The 25,979-nt window shown below is 37.4% G+C and overlaps 3 protein-coding genes and 4 long non-coding RNA genes across 8 annotated transcripts; 1 reads left to right on the top strand and 6 right to left on the bottom strand.

The window, feature by feature from the left end:
- Window positions 1-584: 584 nt before the first annotated feature.
- Window positions 585-2,199, bottom strand: LOC112195275. The gene is made up of 3 exons (XR_005807969.1): window positions 2,160-2,199; window positions 2,011-2,067; window positions 585-724 (listed from the first exon to the last, which is right to left on the bottom strand). It is a non-coding gene; the product is annotated as an uncharacterized LOC112195275 (long non-coding RNA).
- A 3,092-nt stretch (window positions 2,200-5,291) lies between these two features.
- Window positions 5,292-7,391, bottom strand: LOC112195223. The gene is made up of 4 exons (XR_005807968.1): window positions 7,179-7,391; window positions 6,929-7,024; window positions 6,799-6,826; window positions 5,292-6,586 (listed from the first exon to the last, which is right to left on the bottom strand). It is a non-coding gene; the product is annotated as an uncharacterized LOC112195223 (long non-coding RNA).
- A 554-nt stretch (window positions 7,392-7,945) lies between these two features.
- LOC112191771 lies at window positions 7,946-10,910 on the bottom strand. The gene is made up of 3 exons (XR_002933115.2): window positions 10,687-10,910; window positions 10,546-10,608; window positions 7,946-8,249 (listed from the first exon to the last, which is right to left on the bottom strand). It is a non-coding gene; the product is annotated as an uncharacterized LOC112191771 (long non-coding RNA).
- A 526-nt stretch (window positions 10,911-11,436) lies between these two features.
- On the bottom strand, window positions 11,437-14,081 carry LOC112191259. The gene is made up of 3 exons (XR_002932894.2): window positions 13,933-14,081; window positions 13,780-13,836; window positions 11,437-11,710 (listed from the first exon to the last, which is right to left on the bottom strand). It is a non-coding gene; the product is annotated as an uncharacterized LOC112191259 (long non-coding RNA).
- A 502-nt stretch (window positions 14,082-14,583) lies between these two features.
- Window positions 14,584-18,223, bottom strand: LOC112192963 (tRNA (guanine(10)-N2)-methyltransferase homolog). The gene is made up of 6 exons (XM_024332916.2): window positions 17,945-18,223; window positions 16,860-17,071; window positions 16,338-16,655; window positions 16,152-16,226; window positions 15,872-15,946; window positions 14,584-15,350 (listed from the first exon to the last, which is right to left on the bottom strand). Exons 1-6 carry the CDS (start codon window positions 18,141-18,143, stop codon window positions 14,796-14,798), a joined length of 1,434 nt encoding a protein of 477 aa, XP_024188684.1. The 5' UTR covers window positions 18,144-18,223; the 3' UTR covers window positions 14,584-14,795.
- A 1,112-nt stretch (window positions 18,224-19,335) lies between these two features.
- On the top strand, window positions 19,336-21,423 carry LOC112193080 (glycine-rich RNA-binding protein RZ1A). Of its 2 annotated transcripts, XM_040516510.1 has the most exons (5): window positions 19,375-19,494; window positions 19,652-19,728; window positions 20,028-20,146; window positions 20,509-21,095; window positions 21,191-21,423. In XM_040516510.1, the coding sequence occupies exons 3-4, from the start codon at window positions 20,036-20,038 to the stop codon at window positions 21,073-21,075; spliced, it is 678 nt and encodes a 225-aa protein (XP_040372444.1). In that variant the 5' UTR covers window positions 19,375-19,494; window positions 19,652-19,728; window positions 20,028-20,035; the 3' UTR covers window positions 21,076-21,095; window positions 21,191-21,423. The 2 variants fall into 2 exon arrangements, with proteins under 2 accessions (XP_024188877.1, XP_040372444.1); XM_024333109.2 differs by lacking the exon at window positions 19,652-19,728 and having other exon boundaries at window positions 19,336-19,494.
- Window positions 21,424-22,733: 1,310 nt separating this feature from the next.
- LOC112193079 (vacuolar iron transporter homolog 4) lies at window positions 22,734-23,685 on the bottom strand. The gene has a single exon (XM_024333108.2). It carries the CDS (start codon window positions 23,541-23,543, stop codon window positions 22,854-22,856), a length of 690 nt encoding a protein of 229 aa, XP_024188876.1. The 5' UTR covers window positions 23,544-23,685; the 3' UTR covers window positions 22,734-22,853.
- Window positions 23,686-25,979: the final 2,294 nt, after the last annotated feature.

The following is a 25,979-nucleotide window of genomic DNA, read 5'->3' as shown; positions in this document are numbered from 1 at the left end:
CGGCTCCGGCATTTACAGCCTGCTTTTGTGTGCCGTAAATACCCTTTTACGGCACACATTGTGGGCAGTAAAAGACCATTTTTGGTGTAGTGAATGATTAGTGTGAATGGGAATAAAAAGAAAATTAAAGTCGGCAATTTGCTCAAATCGCCTTGTCCGAATTTAGGCATGCTTTAAAACAACATCCGAGATCAAAATACCTTTCCAAATTAACAGTAGGTGGATTAAGTGAGTGGTCGTCCAACAAATTGTCCGGCAATGTTTTTGTTTTTACTGTCAGATTAATTGACAAGCTAATTTTATTACCTTTTATTATTTAGAACTTTGAATAAGGTCAGTTTGTTCATACAACTTGCAGTTAATCAACTTGTTCATTTTGTTCATACAGCTGCAACTGCTGATTTGCTGTTTCTCACAACAAAATTAGCCAACCACCGTTTCACCCACACAAAAAACAAGAAAAAAGAAGAAGAAGAAGAAGAAAACATGCCAACCTCATAACTTTGAGATAGTACTTCATGAATTATAATTATAATAGAGTCATCCAGCTACTCAAATGAAAGATCATGTCAAGTGGGCTCTACACCAAATCTGCAAGTCTTCATCTTAACTCCATAAGTCACATTGGAGTTCATAACTACATTACTACAAAAGACAGCTTTATGCTCAACTACATAAGCCTATACTACTACATCTTTAGGTCGGGCTCTGTAATATTCATCACCTGTTACATGCAAATAACAGAAAAGCGTTAAGGCAATGAGAGGATCAATTAACATGTAATCAAAGGTAATCTTGCCATACATTGTCAATTTGCTGAAAGGGTAAAAGAAAGAAACGATGAAATTCACAGAGAAAAAAAAAATCAACGGCATGAACTTGGTTTCAGGTTTAATGTTTGAGTCGAACAAATCTCTCAGTAGTTTCCTCCTCTTCCTCTATTTCTCAAGTCTCCCCTGCACACTCTCCCTTCTAGAACTGTTATTGCTGCCTTGTGAGTTCACTGAAATGTTTTCGCATTTCATGTATTCTAAACTATATCAAGAACCATTTGTGCCTAAACATACATATCTTACAAATTGTAGACAACCAACCAAATTATGTCCTGCAATCTGCCAAAACAATACATTTCCACTGTCTGTGCTCTTTTGATATTCTTTTTGCTGCCAATTTAATCATAGTAAGTGGTAAACAACTACTTGCATGCCTATCTATACACTTAGGAGTTTCCAGCAGTAATAGGAGAGGAGAAAAGATGTTTCCTTTAGAGTGTGGGACAGTGGGAGGCACAACACTTGAGACATACGAAATGTTGAACAAAGTCAGACTGAGGTTTTGTTTTCCCAGATGTCAGCTTCTTACAGTACATCATGTCAACAAACAGAAATGTTATAACTGCGAAAGGCAACACTTTCTCCAAAGTAAAACAAGAACAGAGAGATACCGAAGAGACTATAGGATGAAACTAAAACTTAATCAGGTTTGGAAAGTCTTGATCATCCTCTGAATAAAATTGACCAACAAGGAGTTAGTAGGAACAATCAGGCATCTGAATCCCCTCTCTGTTGCAACCTAGCAATCTGATAGCCTTTTGTGTCGCCTTAGATTGAAGGGTTCGGCCTCAAAACCGGGTCCAAGAACCGGCTTTGAGAGATTTCAGGGGATAAAAGTACGATGAATTGCAGAAGTATGTGTTCCTAATATATAGCTTTCTGTTTCTCTCAAATACACCTATCATCAACCTAACGAGGATACTATTCCTAATATTTCATAAAAATGGAATCTTTCACTGTATTTCATGCTTTTTCCTAAGCACACAGTTGGCAACAGACACAAACCAACTTCAACTTCTTCTACAGAACTTCAAATATCTTAGAAAACCACAACACAGGTCTATCATAAAACTAAAAAATCCACAAACTTTCTCACAAATTCAAAAATTTTGATGCATTACAAAGCAGGAAACAAATAAATAAAAGAACGAGCTTTACCAAAAAAAAAGGCACATACCCAGAGATGAGGCTTCACTTATCTGAGAGCACCTCACGTCTCTCCTTCTCCATCAGCCTAAAACAACCAACAGCAAAAAGAGCACATAAAATGAGTGAAACTATTAAGAGAATCCAAATGACAGAGCTGACATTGTATTCTAGGTTCACCTGTTCAAATTTTCCTCAGCGCGTTGACGCCCTTGGATGGTGTTGATGTCATAATTTGGTTCGACAAATACTTTTGACTTTTCAACCCATTCCACGCGGTATGCGTTGAAATGTCAAAGAGTCCACGTAGGACTCTGACCTTTCAACGCACTTAAACCTTTCATCGAGAAAGAAAAAATAACCTTAAGATGGAAATAATCATGACTAGCGAGATGCCTCACTTTGGTACTCCAAGTCTCCAACCTTGGATCTCTACCTCTTAAGTCTTGGACGGTCACCATGTGATTGACTCACCATCTTGGATGGCAAGTCAAAAGCATATCACGACCTCACTACTAGAATAGCATAGTCCAAAGGAACCAAGAGTCTCAACCCCCAAGACCAAGAGTTCGACCCCCAAGCTTAGAAGCCTCGACCTCTAAGGATCATGACCACGAGCTCCAAGACTAAAGCCTCGACCTCCAAGCTCACGCACATGTAATCGTCATGATAAGACATGGAGCACCAATCAAGAAGCAAATCTTACCTAATTGGACAAGTGTCACAATCCCATGACCAGCATGGCCACGAACGTGGGTTGAAGATGATGTCATTAGAAGAGACCATAAAATGGTGACATCTGTCACCCACTCTGCCACCCACTCGACCAAACCCATGCTGATGGCATGTCAGAAAAGGAGCTGACACCCTTATTTTCAGGGCCAAGCCCATACTCCAAAAGTGTACCTCAACCACCTCCAAGCCCTATAAAAAGAAGGACTCTTCCTTCATTCGGGGTCTTGGAATCACTTTCCAAAAATACCAACAAAACTTCTCCTCCTTCTCACTTTCTGATTTGATCATCGGAGCCTGACAGGCCAGCACCATGTTGAATCGACCAGTCAACCCTATGGAGAGAAGATAAATCCCACATCCAAGATCTTACCCTACTACCCCACCTAGGACTTCAACTTTCTCTTCTCTCTGAAAGCTATGCCAAAATGCATAGTCCTTTCCATAGAGCTCCGCCAACATCAGGTGGAGGAAGCCCAACATCAGGTGAAGGAAGTCCGAGACGAGACTATCAGTTTCACCCAACAAGGAGCTTGGGAGCCCAACATCAGGTGGAGGAAGCCCAACATCAGGTGAAGGAAGTCCGAGACGGGATTATCAGTTTCACCCAACAAGGAGCTTGGGAGCCCAACATCAGGTGGAGGAAGCCCGTCGTGAGGCCATCAGTTCCACCCAAGAAAGGAGCTTGGAAGCCCAACATCAGGTGGAGGAAGCCTAACATCAGGTGAAAGAAGTCCCAGACGAGACTACCAGTTTCACCAAGAAAGGAGCTTGGAAGCCCAACATCAGGTGAAGGAAGCCCGAGACGAGACTATCAGTTTCACCCAACAAGGAGCTTGGGAGCCCAACATCAGGTGAAGGAAGTCCGAGACGAGACTATCAGTTTCACCCAACAAGGAGCTTGGGAGCCCAACATCAGGTGGAGGAAGCCCAACATCAGGTGAAAGAAGACCCAGACGAGACTACCCGTTTCACCAAACTAGGTAGCTTGGAGACCCAACATCAGGTGAAGGAAGCCCGAGGCCATACCTTCAGTAACAAGTGCACGACCAGGGCTACTCACGTAGTCAAACTAATCGAAGGAAAAGATAGGCCCACTTGAAGAAAACAACCCCACCACTTTACACTTGGATTTCAACGGAACTTCCGTTGACTCGTTGATGCCGAAATTGGCACCAACAGATGGAAACGAAGGTAATACACAGCGGAGGAAGATATGATGCAAACAGCAGCGACCTCAACACTTTCCCCATTTTATTTTTTATGACAGAGTGAGAAACCCTTCACTGAAAATGATCTACATATGAAGCAAGTAGAAATGGGCTTATTTCATTACAGAGTTGAGGTTTTGTCTTTTTATGGTTTTGCTTTTTACCTTCAAAAGTTAAGGTAAAAACACTTTTACTCTGAGATTTTATTCATCCTCTGGAGAACTGGGCAGAAAATGACATTCCTACGTAAAAATTGTTTCTACAAAAATTAGTCAATTTCATAACTATTATGTCATATGACTATGAGTAACCATGTCACTACTTTCTTCTTCGTCTTCCCTCTCTATTTAACTTCGTGCTTGGGAGTTGGGCACGTTACTTTTTCTTATTGTTGATAGTTGATACAATATCATATGGGAAAGAGGAGTTGGGCATGTTACTTTCTTAGAAAAACCAAGTGATCAATATCTACCATTCTTTTCAAGGTAAACGGAGTCCCGATGGGTTGCTTTGTTTATTCATTTAGGGTTCATCGCTTTGGGTCTGTTTAAATAGATATGTACACACGTCATTTAAAGAAAGTTAAAATTAAGGGATTTCGAGGTAATTGTTACAGGTGCTACTCAAATAGTCAGTTGATTTAGTACTCAGTCGTGCTCAACTGCCGTTGAAATTAGATCCAAGAGTGAAAAATCCATGCTTATTATTCTCTATCCGTGGATTTCATTTAAAGAGCAGTTGTGCGCAACTTATTATAAATTGCACTACTTAGTATAAATTAATTTACTATCAAAGCACGACTCATTGTTAAAAATACAATGAAGCTGGAGATAATGTATATTGTAGGAGCTTTTAAGTGTGTATGGGTGGAGAGTTGAAGGAGCATAATAACATGAGCCCCTCGAAGTATAAGTCTATTAGGGTTGTAGTCCAAGTTTAGGAGACGGATTTCTCAGGATCTGTTATTTTTTTTCCTTTTGATACTTTTCGCTGCACATTAATCACAATAAGTTGAAAACAACCATCAAATCAATGCAGAGATTTGAATTTCTTGTGTTTCCAGCAGTTCATAGGAAGGGATGGATTGGGGAAGATCATGATATTACACTACATAATGAAAAATATTGAAAAGAGTTTCTAAGGGAGTTGAAATTGAGCTGGATAGGAGTATCTTCCATTTCATAATAAACATCAATCAGGAGCGCAAAGAACCAGAATAAGTCTATGCTCGCCGGTCTAGTTGTGTACTGCCAAATCTGACATTGCTTAGTTGCTTGCTTGGGAAATATCGTGCTGAAATGGAATGGTTTAGTTCAATTTAATCTTCTTTCCCTTATCATTTACCTTTCTATATATAATACAATAATAGTCCAGTTCTTTCCCTCATCTTTGATGAATCCTTGATTTGGAAGATGGGATCCATTTGGGACTACTTAATAACTTTGACTTCAATCAAACTAAACCCATAGAACTGTCTATCAATATGGTAATCCATTCATCAATATATTTAATTGGTACTTTGTGGCCAAACAAACAAGAGAGCTTTTCCTTGACCAGAAATATTGAGGAACAGAGGCCATGTAGACTAATGAGGCAAAAAATGTCTACATAAGTACGTCTAAATGTTAATTAATTAAAAATAAAATTATTAATATGTCCCAGCTATATAAAGACCACTTGACATGGGAAGGACAACATGAGAGCTTACCAGAACAAAAGCCACCTGAGGCTTGCTTCAGTTGCCACTGGAGCTTCTCTGTAAATCAACTTGCTATGCATTCTGAAAAGATGACTTAACTATGCAAAGCTGGAAACTGCTGATTATCGCTACACACTCATGGTTCATGAAGTTCGTCAGTGTCTGAGCTCCATCTTTTGAAGCAAAACAACCCTTCAAACTCTTGCATAGTCATACCAAAAACAAATGGTATGAAGCTAAAAAAAAAAGGTAAGATAAACAAAATCGAGTTCCCTTAAACAACAACTGAAACTTTCCAACTTCCCTTAAAACAACATTATAGATAGGAACTTGGCTGTTATCCCGCCATTTTTCTGTCTTTAAGGGTATGTAGACTCTGGCTTTTTAGTTGGTCATCTAATGCAATGAACCTTCTATTTCAAAAAAAAAAAAAACATTACAGATAGGGAAAGACTCCATAGTAAACTATTTTGGACGTCGATTGGACAGCCCTATGACCTCTACTTTCTTCTCATGACATTACTGTGAAGTACGAGAGAAACTCAAGTGTTTGTAACAAAAGTCGGCTGGTTATTCTTATGTAATCTACTCTATGTTGAATCAAACATGTCAACAATTGACTCAAACTACGCATACATCATTAGACTCCAGATTTGAAGAGGGACAAAAATTTGCAAAATGCATATGACCACACACTTTCAACAGAGACATTTCATTTCAGGTTTCAGCACAAGCAACATTTCAAAACGATATTAACACCATAACGAGTCTTTGCACAAAAGTAAGCATTCATATCAGCCACATAAAGCACTTACTACATAACAAGTGTTTGCCCTCATATCAACCACATTAGTATTGTCCAGGTTTAAGCAGTTATCTAACAACTATTTCTGTCCTACATCTCTAAAGTTATGACTCGAAACAATTCACATCGAACACGCATCCAAGGCTTGAACCTTCATCACCTGTCACATGTTAATAACAAACAGGAAAACGTAAGTAAAGACTCTAAAAACAGTAAGAAAAATTATACCATACTTCCGAGCATTGTCCATGTTCTCATGACAATAAGTCTTGCCTATCAGACCTAATGCAGTATCAATATTCTGAGACTGTAAACAGCAAGTAAATTATATAACTTGGAATATTCAGAGCATAGAGTAAACACTTATATTACCTGGGTTCCTCAGATGCTTGTAACACCCCTAACAATTAAGCATAAAAAACCCGTATAAATTATAGCTTGGAAATTACATAAGATTTCACTAAAATCAATGGAATATTGAAAAAGAAGAGTAAAGAACTACCAGTGATCCCAAAATGAAGCTTCTGCCATTTCACTTGTTTCATCCTTTTCCAACTTCTCCTTAACATCCTCCAACATTCTAACATTCTCCAACATTCTAACACAGAAATACCAAAAGCATATCGAAATCTGTAAACTTTACTGAGAACTCAAACTAAAAAATCAATTTCAGATAAACCCATGTACGAATAATATGGAAAGATGAAAACTTTGTCAAGAAATTTGAGATTAAACGAACCATAGTACCATACCTCTCGTATTCCTCCTTACGAGCAACCAATCTGGTAGCTATTTCCATTTCTTGTTTCATCACTTCTTTGGTAAGATTTTGGAAATAGGACTGGAGCCAAAAAGATAGAGGAATCACAAAACTCCATTTTGACTTGAAAGAACTCATTTTTGAGGATGAGTGCTCTCTTCTCTACTCTACTCTGGAGTTTGGACACTGTGGAGACTGGCGTGAGAGACATAGTAATGAAGGAGCTGACATTAACTCATTAAGTATTGTTTTCATTGTTGACAAAGATTCTGAAATTATTTTAATACTTTGGATATATAATATTAATTTTGAATTTCCAATGCCTTCACATTTTCGGTCCATTTTATATGAGATAAATATGAGCATAAACATTGTGAAAGAGATTTTTTTTTTTTTTTGAGGAAAATGGAATATATTCCAATGATCGAAAAGATCATAACGACTGTACATGGTCAATTTAGGGGATCCAAAGATCATCCATTACATTTATTGCTCAACTAATTGCACAAGCAGTCAGACTAAAACCCGAAAGACTTTTTATTTTATCGTATGGGAAAGAATAATAGGGAGAAAGAAAAATTAAATTCGGCAATGTGCTTAAATCGCCTTGTTTGAATTTAGGCTTGTTTTTAAACAACTTCCGAGATCAAAATGCCTTTCCAAATTGACAATAAATTGCCCGGCAATGTTTTTGTTTTTCGACTCTCGAATTAAATGACTAGCCAATTTCATTCCCTTTTGTTATAGAACTTTGAATAAGGTCATTTTGTACATAGGCACTTGCCAAAAAAAAAAAAAAAAAAATTAAAAACCATGCCATCCTCATAACTTTGAGATAGTAGTTCATGAATTCGACTTATAATAGAGTCATCTAGTTAAATGAAAGATTAGGTCAAGTGGGCTCTGCATCCAGTTACTCTACACCAAATCTGCAAGTCTTCACCTTAACTCCATAGTTCACATAGAAGTTCATAACTACATTACTACAAAACACAGCTTCATGCTTAACTACATAAGCCTATACTACTAATCTTTAGGTCGGTGGCTCTGTAATATTCATCACCTGTTACATGCAAATAACAGAAAAGCGTTAAGACAATGATAGGATCAATTAACATGTAATCAAAGGTAATCTTGCCACACATTGTCAATTTGCTGAAAGGATAAAAGAAAGAAACAATGAAATTCACAGAGAGAAAAAAAAAATCAAGAGCTTGAGCTTGGTTTCAGGTTTAATATTTGAATCAATCAAATCTCTCAATAGTTTCCTCGTCTTCCTCTATTCTCAACTCTCCCCTGCACACTCACACTCTCTCTTCTAGAACTGTTACTGCTGCCTTGTGAGTTCACTGAAATGTTTTCGCACTTCATGAATTCCGAACTATATCAAGACCATTTGTGCCTAAACATACATATCTTACAAATTGTAGACAACCAATCAAATTATGTTCTGCAATCTGCCAAAACAATACATTTTCAGGGTCTATGCTCTTTTGATATTCTTTTTGCTACCAATTTAATCATAGTAACTGGAAAACAACTACTTGCATACCTATCTAGATTAATCTAACTTGAATCAATGTAACCCTAGACACTTTGGTGTTTCCAGCAGTAAATAGGAGAGAAGAAAAGATGTTTCCTTTAGAGTGTGGGACAGTGGAGGCACAACACTCGAGACATATGAAATGTTTAACAAAGTCGACAGAGGCCTTGTTTTCCCATATGTCAGCTTCTTACAGAGTATATCATGTCAACAATCTGACATGTTATTACTGTGAAAGGCGACACTTTCTCCTAAGCAAAACAAGAATAGAGAATACCGAAGAAACTATAGGATGAAACTAAAACTTAATCAGGTTTGGAAAGTCTTGATCATCCTCTAAATATGATGGAACAATAGGCCAAGGGTTAACGATCAGGAGTCTGAACCCTTTTCCCAGAACTACCGTAGAGTTTTGTGTAGCCTGAAATTGAAGTCTTCAGCATCAGACTTGTGAGTTCACTGAAATGATTTCTACAATTCTACTTCATGTTTTCAAAACTATATATAGAACAATTTGTGCCTAAACATACTTAATCTACAAATTGTAGGCAACCAACCAAGTTATATCCTGCAATCTGCAAAAACAGTGGATTTTAAGAATCTGTGCTTTTTCGATATATTTTCACTACCACTTTAATCACAGTAAGTGGAAAACAACTACTTGCATAAGCCTACAAATCAAATCCATGTAATCAAGAGACTTTGGGTTTTCCCAGCAGTAAATAAGAGGGTGAGACAGATTTGGAGAAAGATGTTTCCTTTTGAGTGTGGGACATTTGGGTTAATTGCGGTTTTGTTTACCCAGATGTCAGCTTCTTACTCTTAAAATTAAAGAAAGGGCCTTACCTAGTTCTTCTAGGAAAGCAGATGATGAAGAATATACTGGCTTAATTGATTCTTTTGGAAGTGCTCATATCGGCACTCTAAAAGTGCCAGCTCAGCTCACTCATTCAGTTACCATAAAGTTAGGAACTTGCTGAGCAAGTTAGGAAAGTTGTTAGAGACTGTGATTAGTGTGCTGATATCCTATTGGCTCCTAAATACTTGGACTGTTAAAATTAGTTAAGCTGTTAAAGGCATCGATATAAGAATAATGTAACAACACAGTTCATTCTCATAATACAAAGCTTAGAAAACTATTACTATTCTGTCAAGATTCTGTCATTTCATTCACAAATCCTTCAATTTTATGATTTACAGTATAAATGCAAAGGCAATACTTTCTTCTGAAATAGATCTTAATACAAGCAAAACAATAACAGAGAATCCTGAAGCAACTATAGCATGAAACTAAAACTTAATTAGGTTTGGAAAGTCTTGATCATTCTCTGAATAAAATTGACCAACAAGGAGTCAGTAGGAACAATCAGGCATCTGAATCCCCTCCCAACCATCTGATAGACTTTTATGTCGCCTTAGATTGAAGGGTTCGGCCTCAAAACCGGGTTTGAGAGACTTCAGGGGATAAAAGTATGACGAGATGCAGAAGTATGTGGTCCTAATAGCTTTCTGTTTCTCTCAAATGCTACCATCATCAACCTAACGAGGATATTATTCCTAAAATTTCATAAAAATGAAATCTTTCACTGTATTTCATGCTTTTTCCTAAGCACACATTTGGCAACAGACACAAACCAACTTCAACTTCTTCTACAGAACTTCAAATATCTTAGAAAACCACAACACAGGTCTATCATAAAACTAAAAAATCCACAAACTTTCTCACAAATTCAAAATCTTTGATGCATTACAAAGCAGGAAACAAGTAAATAAAAGCACAAGCTTTACCAAAAAAAAAAAAAAAAAAAACACATACCCAGAGATGAGGATGGGGCTTCACTTATCTGAGAGCACCTCACGTCTCACCTTCTCCATCACCCTAAAACACCAACACATAAAATGAGTAAAACTATTAGAAAATCCAAATTACAGAGCTGACATTGTATTCTAGGTTCACCTGTTTAAATTTTCCTCAGCAAGTTTCAACCTTTGGAGTTGAGCAACCAGTCTCCATTGTCGGAAGGAAGCGAAGGCAAGACACGGCGGGAGCATATACGATGCATACAGCAGCCACCTCGACGCTTTGTCCTTCATTTTTTTACGACAGTGTGAGAGACCCTTTACTGAAAATGATCTATGAACAAGAAGAAGAAGCCCCCCATTTCATTTCAGAGTTGAGGTTTTGTCTTTTTATGGTTTTGCTTTTTACCTTCAAAGTTTAGGTAAAAACGCTTTTACTTTGACCTTTTATTTATCTTCTGCACATAACTTTCCAACTATTTGTTTCTTTTCTTACACGCAAAAGCATGTAGTTGCAGACTAATTTATCTTATGGAACTCTGTAAAAAAATGTTTATTAACATTCCTATGCAAAAATTGTGAGGTTGCCTCCCTAGAAGCTACTGAGGAAGAAAAAGAAAATTAAATTCGACAATGTGCTCAAATCGCCTTATCCGAATTTAGCTTGCTTTTAATTTTTAAACAACCTCCGAGATCAAAATACCTTTCCAAATTAACAGTAGGTGCATTAAGTGAATAGTCTGACAATTTGTTGGACGGAATGTTTTTGTTTTTCGACTCTCGGATTAATTGACTAGCCAATTTCAACTTGGTCAATTTGTACATAGAACTTGCAGTTAATCAACTTGGTCATTTTGTTCATACAACTGCTAATTGCTGTTTCTCATAACAAAATTATCCAACCTTCTTTTCACCCAAAAAAAAATGCCAACCTTATAACTTTGAGAAAGTAGTACAGGAATTAAACTTATAATAGAGAGTCATCTAGTTGCTCAGATTAAAGATCAGATCAAGTGGATTCTGCATCCAGTTACTACTCTACACCAAATCTGCAAGTCTTCACCTTAACTCCATAATACACATGGCAGTTCATTAAGTACATTACTACAAAAGACAGCTTTATGCTTAACTACTAAGCCTGTACTACGTCTTTAGGTCAGTGGCTCTGAAATATTCATCACCTGTTACATGCAAATAACAGAAAAGCGTTAAGACAATGACAGGATCAATTAACATGTAAGCAAAGGTAATCTTGCCATACATTGTCCATTGGCTGAACGGGTAAAAGAAAGAAACAATGAAATTCACAGAGAGAGAAAAAAAAAAATCAACAGCATGAACTTGATTTCAGGTTTAATATTTGAATCGATCAAATCTCTCAATAGTTTCCTCTATTTCTCAACTCTCCCCTGCACACTCTCTCTTCTAGAACTGTTATTGCTGCCTTGTAAGTTCACTGAAATGTTTTGGCATTTCATATATTCTAAACTATATCAACAACCATTTGTACCTAAACATACATATCCTACAAATTGTAGTCAACCAACAAAATTATGTCCTGCAATCTGTCAAAACAGTACATTTTCAGGGTCTGTGCTCTTTTGATAATCCTTTTGCTAAAAATTTAATCATAGTAAGTGGAAAACAACTACTTGCATAACTATCTAGATTAATCTAAATTAAATCAATGTAACCCTAGACACTTAGGTGTTTCCTGCAGTAAATAGGAGAGGAGAAAAGATGCTTCCTTCAGTGTCGGACAGTGGGAGGTACAACACTTGGGAGTTGAGACATATGAAATGTTGAACAAAGTCAACTGAGGTTTTGTTATTCCAGACTTCAGCTTCTTACAGTATATCATGTCAACAAACTGACATTTTATAACTGCAAAAGGCAACACTTTCTCCTAAGCAAAACAAGAACAGAGAATACAGAAGATACTATAGGATGAAACTAAAACTTCATCAGGTTTGGGAAGTCTTGATCATCCTCTAAATATGGTGAAGCAATAGGCCGAGGGTTAACAATCAAGAGTCTGAACCCATTTCCCAGACCTACTGAAGAGTTTTGTGTAGCCTGAAATTGAAGGGTTCGGCATCAGGCTTGTGAGTTCACTAAATTGATTTCTACTCCACGTATTCAGAACTATATCTAGAACAATTTGTACCTAAACATACTTATCTCCTGCAATCTGCGAAAACAGTGGATTTTAGGCACAGATCCTGAAAATCCTGGCTCAATTGATTCTTTTGGAAGTGCTCATATCGGCACTCTAACAATGCCAGCTCAGCTCATTCATTCAGTTACCATAAAGTTAGGAACTTGCTGAGCAAGTTAGGAAAATTGTGAGACTGTGATTAGTGTGCTGAAATCCCACTGGCTCCTAAATACTTGGACCGTTAGAATTAGTTAAGCTGTTAAAGGCATCGATATAAGATCAATGTAACAACACAGTTCATTCTCATAATACAAAGCTTAGAAAACCATTAATCTTCTCTCAAGATTCTGTCAGTTTCATCCACAAATCCTTCAATTTCTTCAATTTTATGATTTACAGTATGTCATGTCAGCAAATTGACATGTTATAACTGTGTCAGCAAAATGACATGTTATGAATGCAAAGGCAATACTTTCTTCTGAAATAAGATCTTAATACATGCAAAACAAGAACAGAGAATCCTGAAGAGACTATAGCATGAAACTAAAACTTAATTAGGTCTGGAGAGTCTTGATCATCCTCTGAATATAATTAACCAACAAGGAGTTAGTAGGAACAATCAGTCATCTGAACACCCTTGCAGTTGCTACCAAGCTATCTGATAGAATTTCTTGTCGCGTTAGATTTCAGGGTTCGGCATCAGGCCTCAAAACCGGGTCCAAGAACTGGGTTTGAGAGATTTTAGGGGATACAAGTATGATGAATTGCAGAATTATGTGTTCCTAATAGCTTTCTGTTTCTCTCAAATACACCCATCATCAACCTAACGAGGATACTAGTCCTAATATTTCATAAAAATGGAATCTTTCACTGTATTTCATGCTTTTTCCTAAGCACACATTTGGCAACAGACGCAAACCAACATAAACTTCTTCTACAGAACTTCAAATATCTTAGAAAACCACAACACAGGTCTATCATAAAACTAAAAAATCCACAAACTTTCTCACAAATTCAAAATCTTTGATGCATTACAAAGCAGGAAACAAATAAATAAAAGCACAAGCTTTACCAACAAAAAAAAACACATACCCAGAGCTGAGGCTTCACTCATCTGAGAGCTCCTCACGTCTCTTCTTCTCCATCCGCCTAAAACAACCAACAGCAAAAAGAGCACATAAAATGAGTAAAACTACTAGAGAATCCATATTACAGAGCTGACATTGTATTGTATTCTAGGTTCACCTGTTCAAATTTTCCTCAGCACGTTTACACCCTTGGAAGGAAGCCAAGGTAAGACCCGGCGGAAGCAGAAATGACGCAAACAGCAGCGACCTGAACACTTTCCCCATTTTTTTTTTATGACAGAGTGAGAAACCCTTCACTGAAAATGATCTATGAAGAAGTAGAAATGGGCTTATTTCATTACAGGGTTGAGGTTTTGTCTTTTTATGGTTTTGCTTTTTACCTTCAAGTAAAAACACTTTTACTTTGAGATTTTATATTTATCCTCTGCAGAACCGGGCAGAAACTGACGTTTCTATGTAAAATTGTTTCTACAAAAAATTAGTCATTTTTGTAAATATTATGTTATATGACTGACCATGTCGATAACCATGTCACTGCTATTCTTCTTCGTCTTCCCTCTCTACTTATCTTTGTGCTTGGGAGATGGACATGTTACTCTTTTTTTTCTTTTTTTGGACAACATTGCAGTATTGCACATCAAGCTGTTGTTCTGATACAACTAGCTCTGCTTACTTTTGTTTATATTTTGATTGCCTTTTAATAATATTGTTTCTTCTAATCCCCTATTTAAATGCTATTTTTTTATTTAATAAATTTCCTCATTTGTGAAAAAAAAAACTGCTAAAAAAAAGAGGCTTTTTATTTTTTCTTTTAATTTGTAAGAGCATAATCACATTGTCTTTCACAAGATTAGCATACAAATCTGACAAGAAAACCAAAAAAAAAAAAAAAAAGACTAGTATACAACAAATCGAAATCAGCTCATTTAAGAGGAATACATAGTCACTCCAAAATCAGTCACTAAAAATCATTCTCCCGCTAGCATTAGGAATATATGATGACTACCTAAGCTAAAGAGCCTATACATATTTCCCCCTGTACTTTGGCTTTGCCTCTCTGGTGGCTTTGGCATCAGCAGCCCCATTTAATTGAGCATCGGCGGGACTGAAAACTGCGGAATGAAGGTTTCCATCTTCTAACCACTTTACATGGTTCTCCTTGAAGTCGATGTGTTTAATTCTGGCTGCTTCTGCAACTTCTTCAGTGTATTGACTTGTCTTAACCATGGTTAGTAACACTCGACTGTAACGTGAGCTCAGAATCTGCTCAGAAGAAGCAATCAATTTGAAACACGGGTGCTCTGGGAAATGGGTTTCTGCATTATCGTCTTCTCTCAAAACAGGATAAAAGAACACAAGCCTTCCACCCATTACAAGCATCCTGGCGGCTAGGTCAAGCAAATCGTGTACACACTCGACCAAGGTGTAAGCGCCAGTTGATGGTATGTGGCCTGTCCTCTTGTCATCAGGCACAATGTAAGGGCCGACAACCCCTTTAAGCAACTTCCGGCCACCGGATTTGCGCCCACCAGCACGAACACCATAAGGAGGGTCACAGATTATGGCATCAAATACCTACAGCAACCAAACAAATAAAGACACCAAACATGGCAACTATTATTCTTCAGAGCAAGAACCATATGATTTAAATGCTTAATCACCTTACACAGTGTATGTATATGTAACAACTAACAAGTATTTAGAAAATAAGCCATCTTCCTTTGAATATCAAACAGATCAACATAACTACCCCTTCTAACATAGCCATTTCTCTCCCCAACATCAAAGGGAGAGGTGAAGGATATGATATTTATTGTTGTAGGTTGTCAAACCCAAGTCTGGGGAATGCAAAGGAAGATAATATTACTTTTAGAAGACAAAAAATCGCTGAGAACAAGTTATCAATAAATAAACAACATGGATGGGGAGCTACTACATAACTAGTTAACTACTACATTGTCACCAATAATGTACTAACAACAATTGACAGTTCTGAAATAAAAGAAAAGCAGAATGCTAGTTCAGTTAAGCTTGTAAATGAATATGAAATAGGAAAAACATTAACATTTGCAACACGAACCCAAAATAGAGAGTACCTCTTTCAGCCCAGAACGCCAAGGAGGAAGATTATTATCTGCCCTTAGCAAAGCAATCGGCATGGGTAGTCCATACTGCAAAAGGTTGTGGCTAATAAGTACAATCGCTCGTAGTTTATTCAAGAAACAAAAACCACAATTAATAACTTCCCACCAAAGAAGTTTTCATATATAGCTCATCATCATAAGCACAGTGGTGCTGATGGAATTTATAATTCAGTAATACTTAAAGAAACAGAACATTGCAAGCCAAAAACTCAATTTCATAAAGCAGATTCACCTGCTTGAAATTGCTCCAAACATTACAGTCAGGGCCGCGCCCATCGCGTACCACCCTGATATCAATATCTGCACCCTGAAAAATTTGAAAGTTCATATAAAACGATAGTTATATGCATGCCTGGCATAAAAGTATCAACTGCAACATAACTCAGAATTGACTCTATGTAGAGAGAGAAGTGTGAACCATTGTCATTGCTCCATAATGAGCAGCGGCTATAAGAATACTCCCAGTGCCAACAAAAGGGTCATAAACAAGCTTCCCTGGTGTGGCTAATGCTTGGTTTGCCATTAGGAATGCGATTTCTGCATCCATGGCTGTTGGGCCAAGATAAGTGCGGCTTTTCAGTTGATAAGTTGGTAATAGCTTTCTATCAGCACCACCAATCTCTCGACCAAAAAATATTCTTTTTTCTACTATTGGTGGAAGACCATTATTAGCTCCATAATCATCAGTTTCCATGAGCCAGAATTTGTGCTCTGGATTTCTCAAATTAACTCGACCCTGCCAGAAATTAATCAGAAGCAACCCCCACCATTAGTGAGAATGGAGAATGATTTGAAATCAATATCTACAGCCAAAATGTGGATGTCTATACTGCTCAAAATAGTCCAAGAACATATCATTGCAGAGATGACAGCTTGATCATGTAATGGAAACTCTATCCTAAATAACATCCAAAGAACAAAGCTTCATTAAGAATCTCACCTTGAAAGGGATGTAGTTAAACCCCTGAATGCGTTGGGTTTGCTCCTGGAGGCTGATGACCTTACCAAAGGTATCCACATTAATCTTGAAAGTACTGTCTGACTCTAGATACGGCAACTTCCGCTCATCTGGATAATTTCGTATAGACTCTTCCAGCTCCTCATAGTTACCTCCTTCTCCCCAAAGTTCATACATTCCTTTCACTAGTATGCCTGCCACATAGCAAGTTCAACGTATAAAATTCACTGCAATGACCTTTCTTAAAGAACTGTTTTGTCTAAGTGTATCACCATAAGCTATTAAGAAACCCAACAAGTTGGACGCATTTCTACTAAATGAGATCAGCAGAATATAATTTTACGGCATTGTTGCATTATCCGACAAAGCTACTACGAAACTTTTCATTTAAAAGTTGATAGATGACTATTTGATGTGTTAGTGGAACTCTAAATTTGTTAAATTGTTAAAGAAATAACACAACTTCAAAAGCTAGCTTCTTTACAGAAGAACAGAGACCATGATGATTAAGACTATGATATTCAAATCGCTATGATGATGCACAGCCAAAAGTTTAAAAATTTGACCACTACAGGGGTAAACACAAACCAGTTACACAATTTCTACACATTAGAAATCGATTACGCGTCCGTAAACGAAATCCCCTAAACATCAAGCAATAGTGTTCAAGAGAGTAAAGCTAATCAAAGAAAACAACAGAATGTGCCAAAACAATCCAAAAATCAAACTTTAAAGCTAAAGTACTAATCTCATCTGGGTTTGATACAAATTACTAATCCACCAATCTGGGTCTTGCCTAAAACCTCAAATAATCATACCATAGCGTTCAAGAGAGTAAAGTTAACCAAACAAAACAACACAAAGCGCCAAAATTCAAACTTTGAAGCTAAGCACTAATCTCAGCAATGATACTGATCTGGGTTTGATACAAAACTACTAATTCACCAATCTGGGTTCTGCCTAAACCCTCACTTAAACCTCCATTTTAGCTTCAAACAAACCAAACCCAACCCAACCCAACCCGCAAAAACGCAATGAGAACAAAATGAAGGAGGAGCTGAACTGACTGCGATTGGCGATTTTGGTGGCGACTTCCTGGGAGGGGAGATTGACGAAGTGAAAGGGAGAGTCTTGGTGGTGATGCAGAGGCAGCCTCCATTGCAAATCGTTTAGTTCGTCTTCGGAGCAGAAGAGTTGGGCTAATGATTCGACCTCGGCTTTTCTGTAGTCTAGTAGTCTGTGGAAAAAGAAGCAAAGGTACCACATCGTTTTTTTCTTCTTGGCTTTGGGTGCAATGGAAACAAGAGGGAAAACCCTAAGCTAAACCCTGAAGGGCGGTAGAAAAGTACTGAGATTTTGGGTACACAGGCTAGTGTACACTACAGAGTGCATCCCTTGAAAACGACATCGTTTGCAATAATATTATACCATATATTAGGAAATTAGGACTTTGGAGTTGGGAATATTAAAGCACCGAATAAAAAATAAATAAAAATTTTAATTTTCTCTCTTTTTTTTTATAGTTTTTTTTTTATAACTTGATAGTATGCGTAACGAAATATTGACGCTCATTCTCAAAAAAAAAGAAATGAAATATTGACGCTCGTATTTTGCAAATAAAGAAAAACGAGAGACAAGTGTATGCACTGCAATTTAAAGACCTAATACTCCCTAATAGATAAGCTATTATTGAATTTGGATAAACAAGAAAAAGCTCTTATGACATGTCGTTTCTCCATGGCCGGTCAATTGAATATCAAGAGAAGGTTCAACATGAATTCTTTTTTGAGAGTGTGACATATTCTTAGACATTATATGTGAGAGATTAGATACATGAGTATGTCAAGGTAGCGATTTGTCGAACTAAAGTAACCAATCCCTATAAAATTAAAAGCTCCATATTAGGAATGTAAGATTATCAATGTCAACAACAATATTTCTAAATTAGTATATCAAGGGATTCTACCAATCTCTACTACTATAATTGGAGACCCTATTTTGGTGTCAACGGCTTCACCAAATTTTGAAAATGCCTATAATACTCTTCAATAACATAATTATCAAATTAAGTTAATAAAATATACATAAATAAAAGAGCAAATTGAAAAAATACCCAAACCATCACTATTTTATGTCTAAAAAATAAATAGTCCGATCTATTTTCCATTAACACCATATTATCACCCGCGAGAAACGCGGGCACGTAACTAGTATTTTTAACAGTAGCGACACGCTTTTGATTGAAGAATGTCTTAGTAGTGTGCTCAATCTAGATAATACTTTCATCATATCGAGTTATCGACGATCATCGTAGACAAAATAACGAAATTCAAAAAATACTAAAAAAAGTAAAAAAAAAGAAAAAAAATCAAAAGATAATATCCTACCGTACCCGACACGTGGACCAATGCAACACCGCGTAGGCGAACAAATAAAAAGTAAACCCTACGCGGACCCGTTGACCCGGTTCCCCATCCCCTCCCACCCTTCTTCTACTATTTTTCTCTATTAGGTCTTCTTCTTGTTTTCGAAGCCGAACCCAAAAGAAAGAAAACCCCCAAACCTTCTCTCTCTCTCACACAAGTCTTGAGATCTAGCCCTAAATCGCTCTTCGCTGGTATGAAATTTCAACCCTTTCAAACTTTAATTGATTTGCAATTCGCAGTTTTCAATTAGATAATCTCGAAAGTTTCATGCTTTAATTTAATTTCTGTGAGTTTTGTGAGAAATTCAACCCTTTTAATTGCTTCAATTGATTGGTTTCGGTTTCGTAGCTCTCTCGTTTAATTAGCGAATTGGGTGAATTTCTGTGCTTGGGTTTCTGTTGGTTTAGCTCTGCGTGTTCTCCGTGGTATGAAGTTTTTTTTTTTTTTTTTCAGATCTTGATATTTTTACTATTTGTATACTGTGGATTGGTAATTAGGGTTTACTGTTGAAAGCCTGCGATTTGTTGAAGAAGAAAAGGCCGATACTTGTTTGATATGTTGAAGTTTTATGGTTGTATTGAGATGTATTGTACAGATGAACAAGGCCCTGAATTGGGTTTTTGGTTGTTGTTAACTGGGATATTGATATGATAGTGAATTAGTGATTCTTTTTATTTTTGTTGTAATTGATTGAGACAGATTGATGAACTTTTTTGAATTGCAGTTTATAAAATGTCGGAAGAACCCGAGTATCGTTGCTTTATTGGTGGCCTTGCCTGGTCAACGTCTGATAGGAGTCTAAAAGAAGCTTTTGACAAGTATGGGAAGCTTGTTGAAGCCAAGGTATGTATTTGTTTTTGTTATGTACATGATAAACAGACATGTAGTTTCATCAGGCATTTGTTTATGACAACATTGTTCTACCTTAATGATGGCATCTGGTCTTGGTTTCCGAGGATAATACTTCTTTGTGGAATCAATTAATTTGAATGATCATTGTGTTTCATGAGGATTTTGTGATTCAGAAGGGAAATTGGCAATGGGTAGGACTAACATGTTTTGATATTGTATAATATGGGAAAATATGATTGTGATTTGGTTTGATTGAAGTCAAGTTCTAATTATCCATGCCTTGCTCAATATGGTATTTCTTTTTCTATATTTGTAACAGATGACAGTTAAATTTCTATCTTGCTTTGACATAGGTTGTTGTTGATAAGTTCTCGGGGCGCTCTCGTGGATTTGGGTTTGTCACTTTTGATGATAAAAAAGCAATGGAAGAGGCAATTGAGGAAATGAACGGAATCGATTTAGATGGACGAACTATCACTGTTGATAAAGCTCAGCCTCACCAAGGTTCAGGTAGAGATTATGATGGTGACCGCAGCCGTGATCGTGGCGGCCGCGATCGTGACCGTGGTCGTGATTATGGAGGTGGCGGACGTGGATCTGGTGGTGGGGGAGATTGCTTCAAGTGTGGCAAGCCAGGACATTTTGCAAGGGAGTGTCCTAGTGGTGAAGTTTCAAGAGGAGGTGGCGGCAGGTATGGTGGTAGGGATGATAAGTACAGTGGAGGAGGTGGTGGTGGTGGTAGCCGCTATGGAGACCGAAATGGAGGAGGAGGAGGGCCTGATCGAAATGGAGACCGATACAGCGGGCGCAGCAGGGATTCTGGTTCTGGTGGTCGTTCAAGCTCTGGAAGCGATCGTTTCAGTCGTGACCGCTCTGGTCCATATGAGCGTCGGGGGACAGGAGGTTTCCGTTCTGGATAGAATCGGTGCTTTGGACAGTGGTATGTCGCATAAAATTTACTCAAGTTTACATAACTATTTCTTCTCACCACAGTTGGTTTGGTACTTACAGAATTTTGTTAATGTGCTATTGCAGCTCCCGATGGAAGGTGCTGCTCAACTGGCTTTCACCGTCTGCACTGCATTGAAGTTTCTTCTGGATATGTTCTGATGATGTCTGAGTGGACTAATTTCGTTAGACCAGTGTTTTGAAAGTGCGAATATTGCATAGATATTCTCCTGTTTTTTGTTGCTAAATGCTCGACCGAATGTTTTGATCCGATGGAATTTTATGCTTGCTTGATAATCACATTTCAATTTGGCCTTATACTCCGTGAGTTCCATTATAGCTGGTGGTTATCTGTGACTTTCATGCATTGGTGAGTTCAAATGCTATGCTTGATGCCCGTTCTGTTGACTATTTGCTTGGGAAATTGCAATATTGGAAGTTTGCTTTCGTGTTCGATCTTTCGGAGTATAGATTGTGAGGGGTCCGCTATTGGGAGTTTGGTTCTTCTCACTTGGAAGTAAAGTGGTTCTATAAGTAGAATGCCCATTTTGGCTGCCCTGTTTTCTGTATCTTACCATTAAATGGGAGTCAGGCGGTAATGTTTCTCTTATAAGCTACTTTCACGCATGCTATCTCTTATTTATGATTCCTGCTATATTAATATTCTCAACCTTTTGGCAGGAATCTTCGCTAATTGTGGTCTTTTTCGGTTCATGATTGGGTTACTGTGTTACTAATTGGGCATGCATTGTTTTAAACTTAAAATCTTGATAGTCTTTTCGGCCTGAACAAGCCATCTGCAATTTAAGTGCACATGAGCCTCGCTCTTTCTCCACAGCACACCGGTGGAAGAGTTCCATTCTGCGTTAACTTGTGCTAGTTGTTGTTTGGAAGTTCATGATGAGTTCAATAACTGCTCCATTGTTTTTCCTTCTGGTCTCCATATCACATTGCACTTGGGGGGAAGGTTCTTGGTCTTGCCTGAGTTTTCAGTTTATCAGATTCTCCTTCGTGGTTTGTTTGCTGAGATCAGAAGTTGAAGTCTTCCTGTTTTTGGTTCTGTTGTTGGTGGCTCCCCAGTCAGTTTTGTTTTGCAGAATCTCATTTAGTACACAATTAGATTTTTTTTTTTTTTTTCACAATTTGATATCTTGTTAAAAGGATTTTTCTACTGCCTAGTCCAGTGAAAGATGACTTAAGATTAACGGAGATTATACATGAATATCATCTGTAGTAATCCCCTTTGTTTCCTTGCTTTGAAATAAATCCGTGGTCATTTTTCTCCCATGGATCGGATGCTTTTTGTTTTTAAGTTGGTAGTGTACTCATGTTGATGCTAAACAAGTCTAGTCATTATCCGTCAAGATGGACAAGCTACTCTGTGATAAGAACACGATTCACTGCTTAGAAAGTTTGTTACAAAAACCAATGCTCAGGGTATCTAGACTTCGTTATATATGTCAATTTTATCAATCTAAATTTAATTATGTTGGTAGTGACTTTGATATCATGTAGAGCTGAAGAACTTTGATATTCATGGTGTTCATAGCTTATAGCCTCATAGAACTATGCAGGGTTCATGAGCTCATTTACTGCGCATCACAACCCAAATATAGTCAAATACTGAGAATACAAAGCTACCAACATTATTATACATAAGTTCAAATATGTTACATCACCGTAGCCGGTGAAACACCCCCACAAGAAAGACGAGATTAAACAAAGGGCGGGAAGAACAAAAGCAAATTAGTCACATTTCTAGACCCGCAGAGCCAATCAACTTCGTGAGTCCAAAGGTGATAGCCATAGCCATCCATCCTCCAATGAGTACTCTAACACAAGACTTGATCATGGGTGTCCTCCCCAACCTTGCTCCGATCCCTCCGAACACTACTAGTGCAATACTTGCCAAAAGAGCCACCACCAGCATCCTCACCTTATGCTCTCCTATAAATGCAGCTCCCAACAAAGGCACCACTGCACCTATAGAAAACGCAATCGCGGATGCTATGGCAGCCTGTGCCGGGCTTGGCAGCTTCTTCTTCTTTGCTTCTTCCGCATTCTCGTTACCACCATTCCCTTTCATCATCTCTCTTTTCATTTGGGATATCTCTATGTCATATTGAGTGTACACAGAGACAAATTCCCCTATTGCCATGCTGCATGCCCCTGCTACTAGCCCAGCAAACCCGGCCAGGAGCATCACTTTCACGTCTTGTTTGACAGCTCCAACACCCATCATTAGTGATGCAACAGAGACCAAACCATCATTAGCTCCCAAAACAGCTGCACGAATCCATTGTGTTCTTTCAGAGTAGTCAAAACTGTCATCTTCTTCAGGCACTTGGGGTAGTCTGTTTTGGTCTGTAGCTAATGGAAATGAAACTGGAATCTCTATGTGGCCAATGGGAGTTAGGTCACGAGCTCCTTGGGCAGCCATAAGGTTCAAAAATGTATAGAAAAGCTACTGCGTTGGATGAAAGAAGAGATAGTTGGATGATTGCTTGTGGAAGACACACGCCCCATTACAGGTATTTATAGTGGCTAATGAATCGATCAATAGTGCTTAGTGCACTTGTGATGGAGTTGGACCATTGGATCCTAGTAGTGATAGAAAGGATGTGACTGTGGAAGCGCGCACTAGACATTTGGAATGGCTTTACTCGTCAAAATCGATGATTAGAGCGGACCTCCCAAAAAAAAAATTATTGCACTTATTCGGAACAATAACAATATCATCATGACATCACGACTTACATTTTTTCCGAATAATGCAAAGTGTGTGAACAACATTGTCCCTTAAAAAAATGAAACTCGCATATCATGAAACTTGCATTTTCTCTAGAAAGTTGGAATTGCATACAAAGTTAGAAGTAAAATGCTGAAAAGGTAAGAGCACTAGGGAGTGTTTTGGAAAGAGTAGTAAATTATACCCTAGTGTGGATTCAACACACAGGCCACCACCACATTGCCCATTAAAGAATGCAAAAATGTCCAGAAAAATCCATCTTTTGAAGATTTTGGTGAGAAAGATCATTAATCAATTAAGTGGAGGGTGCATTCCACACGAAAGCTTGTGGCAGCTGACTATTATAATGAACAAAGATTAGGCCAATTTGACAGCTCGACCAACACTTTACACCAAGATGCAAGAGCAGTAGTTATATATAGGGTTTTTATCATAGGTGGGGTCTGAACTATGTCTGACCGGACTGAATGGTACCTGGACTTTTAAAATGATCAAATAGGTACCTGAACTTCCAAAACCACATCATTAAGGTACTTCCGTCTATATTCCGTTAATCCTCCGTTAATTGCAGGGATAAATCAGACATTTCACCCAAATTGACCACTAAAATGACTGTTATAACCTCATCTGACATTTTGTCCATTTCCCTCCTTTCTATCTTAATTTCCCTCTAAAAAAATTGACTCTTCCCCCAACACTATTCATGTAAAACTTTTCATCAAATTTTACTTCCAATTATTGTTTTTCGATAAATAATAATCAACATCTCAACATCAAGTTTTCTTGAATAATTTTTATTGTTCTTCAAAAATTAGTCTAACATAATGCAATACCAAATTATTCAAGTTTTACCTCCAATTATTGTCTTTCGATAATAAAATTAGCCTAACATAATGACATACCAAAATTAGCCTAACATAATAAAACTTTTCATCAAATTTTACCTCCAATTATTGTCTTTCGATAAATAATAATCAACATCTCAACATCAAGTTTTCTTGAATAATTTTTATTGTTCTTCAAAAATTAGCCTAACATAATGAAATACCAAAATAATTTTTATGTTAGGCTAATTTTATTATCGAAAGACAATAATTGGAGGTAAAACTTGAATAATTTGGTATTTCATTATGTTAGGCTAATTTTTGAAGAACAATAAAAATTATTCAAGAAAATTTGATGTTGAGATGTTGATTATTATTTATCGAAAGACAATAATTGGAGGTAAAATTTGATGAAAAGTTTTACATGAATAGTGTTGGGGGAAGAGTCAATTTTTTTGGAGGGAAATTAAGATAGAAAGGAGAGGGAAATGGACAAAATGTCAGATGAGGTTATAACAGTCATTTTAGTGGTCAATTTGGGTGAAATGTCTGATTTATCCCTGCAATTAACGGAGGATTAACGGAATATAGACGGAAGTACCTTAATGATGTGGTTTTGGAAGTTCAGGTACCTATTTGATCATTTTAAAAGTCCAGGTACCATTTAGTCCGGTCAGACATAGTTCAGACCCCACCTATGATAAAAACCCTTATATATATGGGGTATGAGTTTTTAATTATCCCACTAATTTAAGAATATACACTGCTTTTAGTAATTCAACTTTCATAACATAGAAAGATTGTGAGAAGTATGGTTTCTGAATGAGGAAAAAGTAATTTTTCACAAACAAGGTGAGAAAAATATGGGAAGGGAGTGACTGGTTTGGATGCCAACAAGTAAAATGGTGATTTCTCATTCCTCAGTCAGATCACTTCGTTCACTCCCGGCCGTCCTTCAGTTGTACCAACGTTAAATTCGTGGTAGAACGGGAGTGAACGCAGAACTAGATAGAGTTTATGTTATGCTTCAGTATGATACGAGGAGATTTTAATGTACTTCAAATCTTCAATGGTCTATTTTAGGGTTGTCATACTTGTTTACTCTATAAGAGTATCAACACTTGCAAATGAAATTAATGATGTGGTTACAGGTAGCTTTCTAGCACATGTTCTGAAACAATAATCCACTCCTATTACCAGATATGTTGAGTGTTCCTGTCATCTAAATGTCAAAATCTCAGTCTTTCAGTACCTTTTCGGTGATTTGAAAGAATTGGTAAAGCTTCCAGTAAAGCACTTCAGT

Source organism: Rosa chinensis, chromosome 3 (genome assembly GCF_002994745.2).
Source record: "Rosa chinensis cultivar Old Blush chromosome 3, RchiOBHm-V2, whole genome shotgun sequence".
NCBI lineage: Eukaryota > Viridiplantae > Streptophyta > Magnoliopsida > Rosales > Rosaceae > Rosa > Rosa chinensis.
Note: the sequence above shows the minus strand (reverse complement) of the source record. Positions and strands in the feature narration are given on the sequence as shown.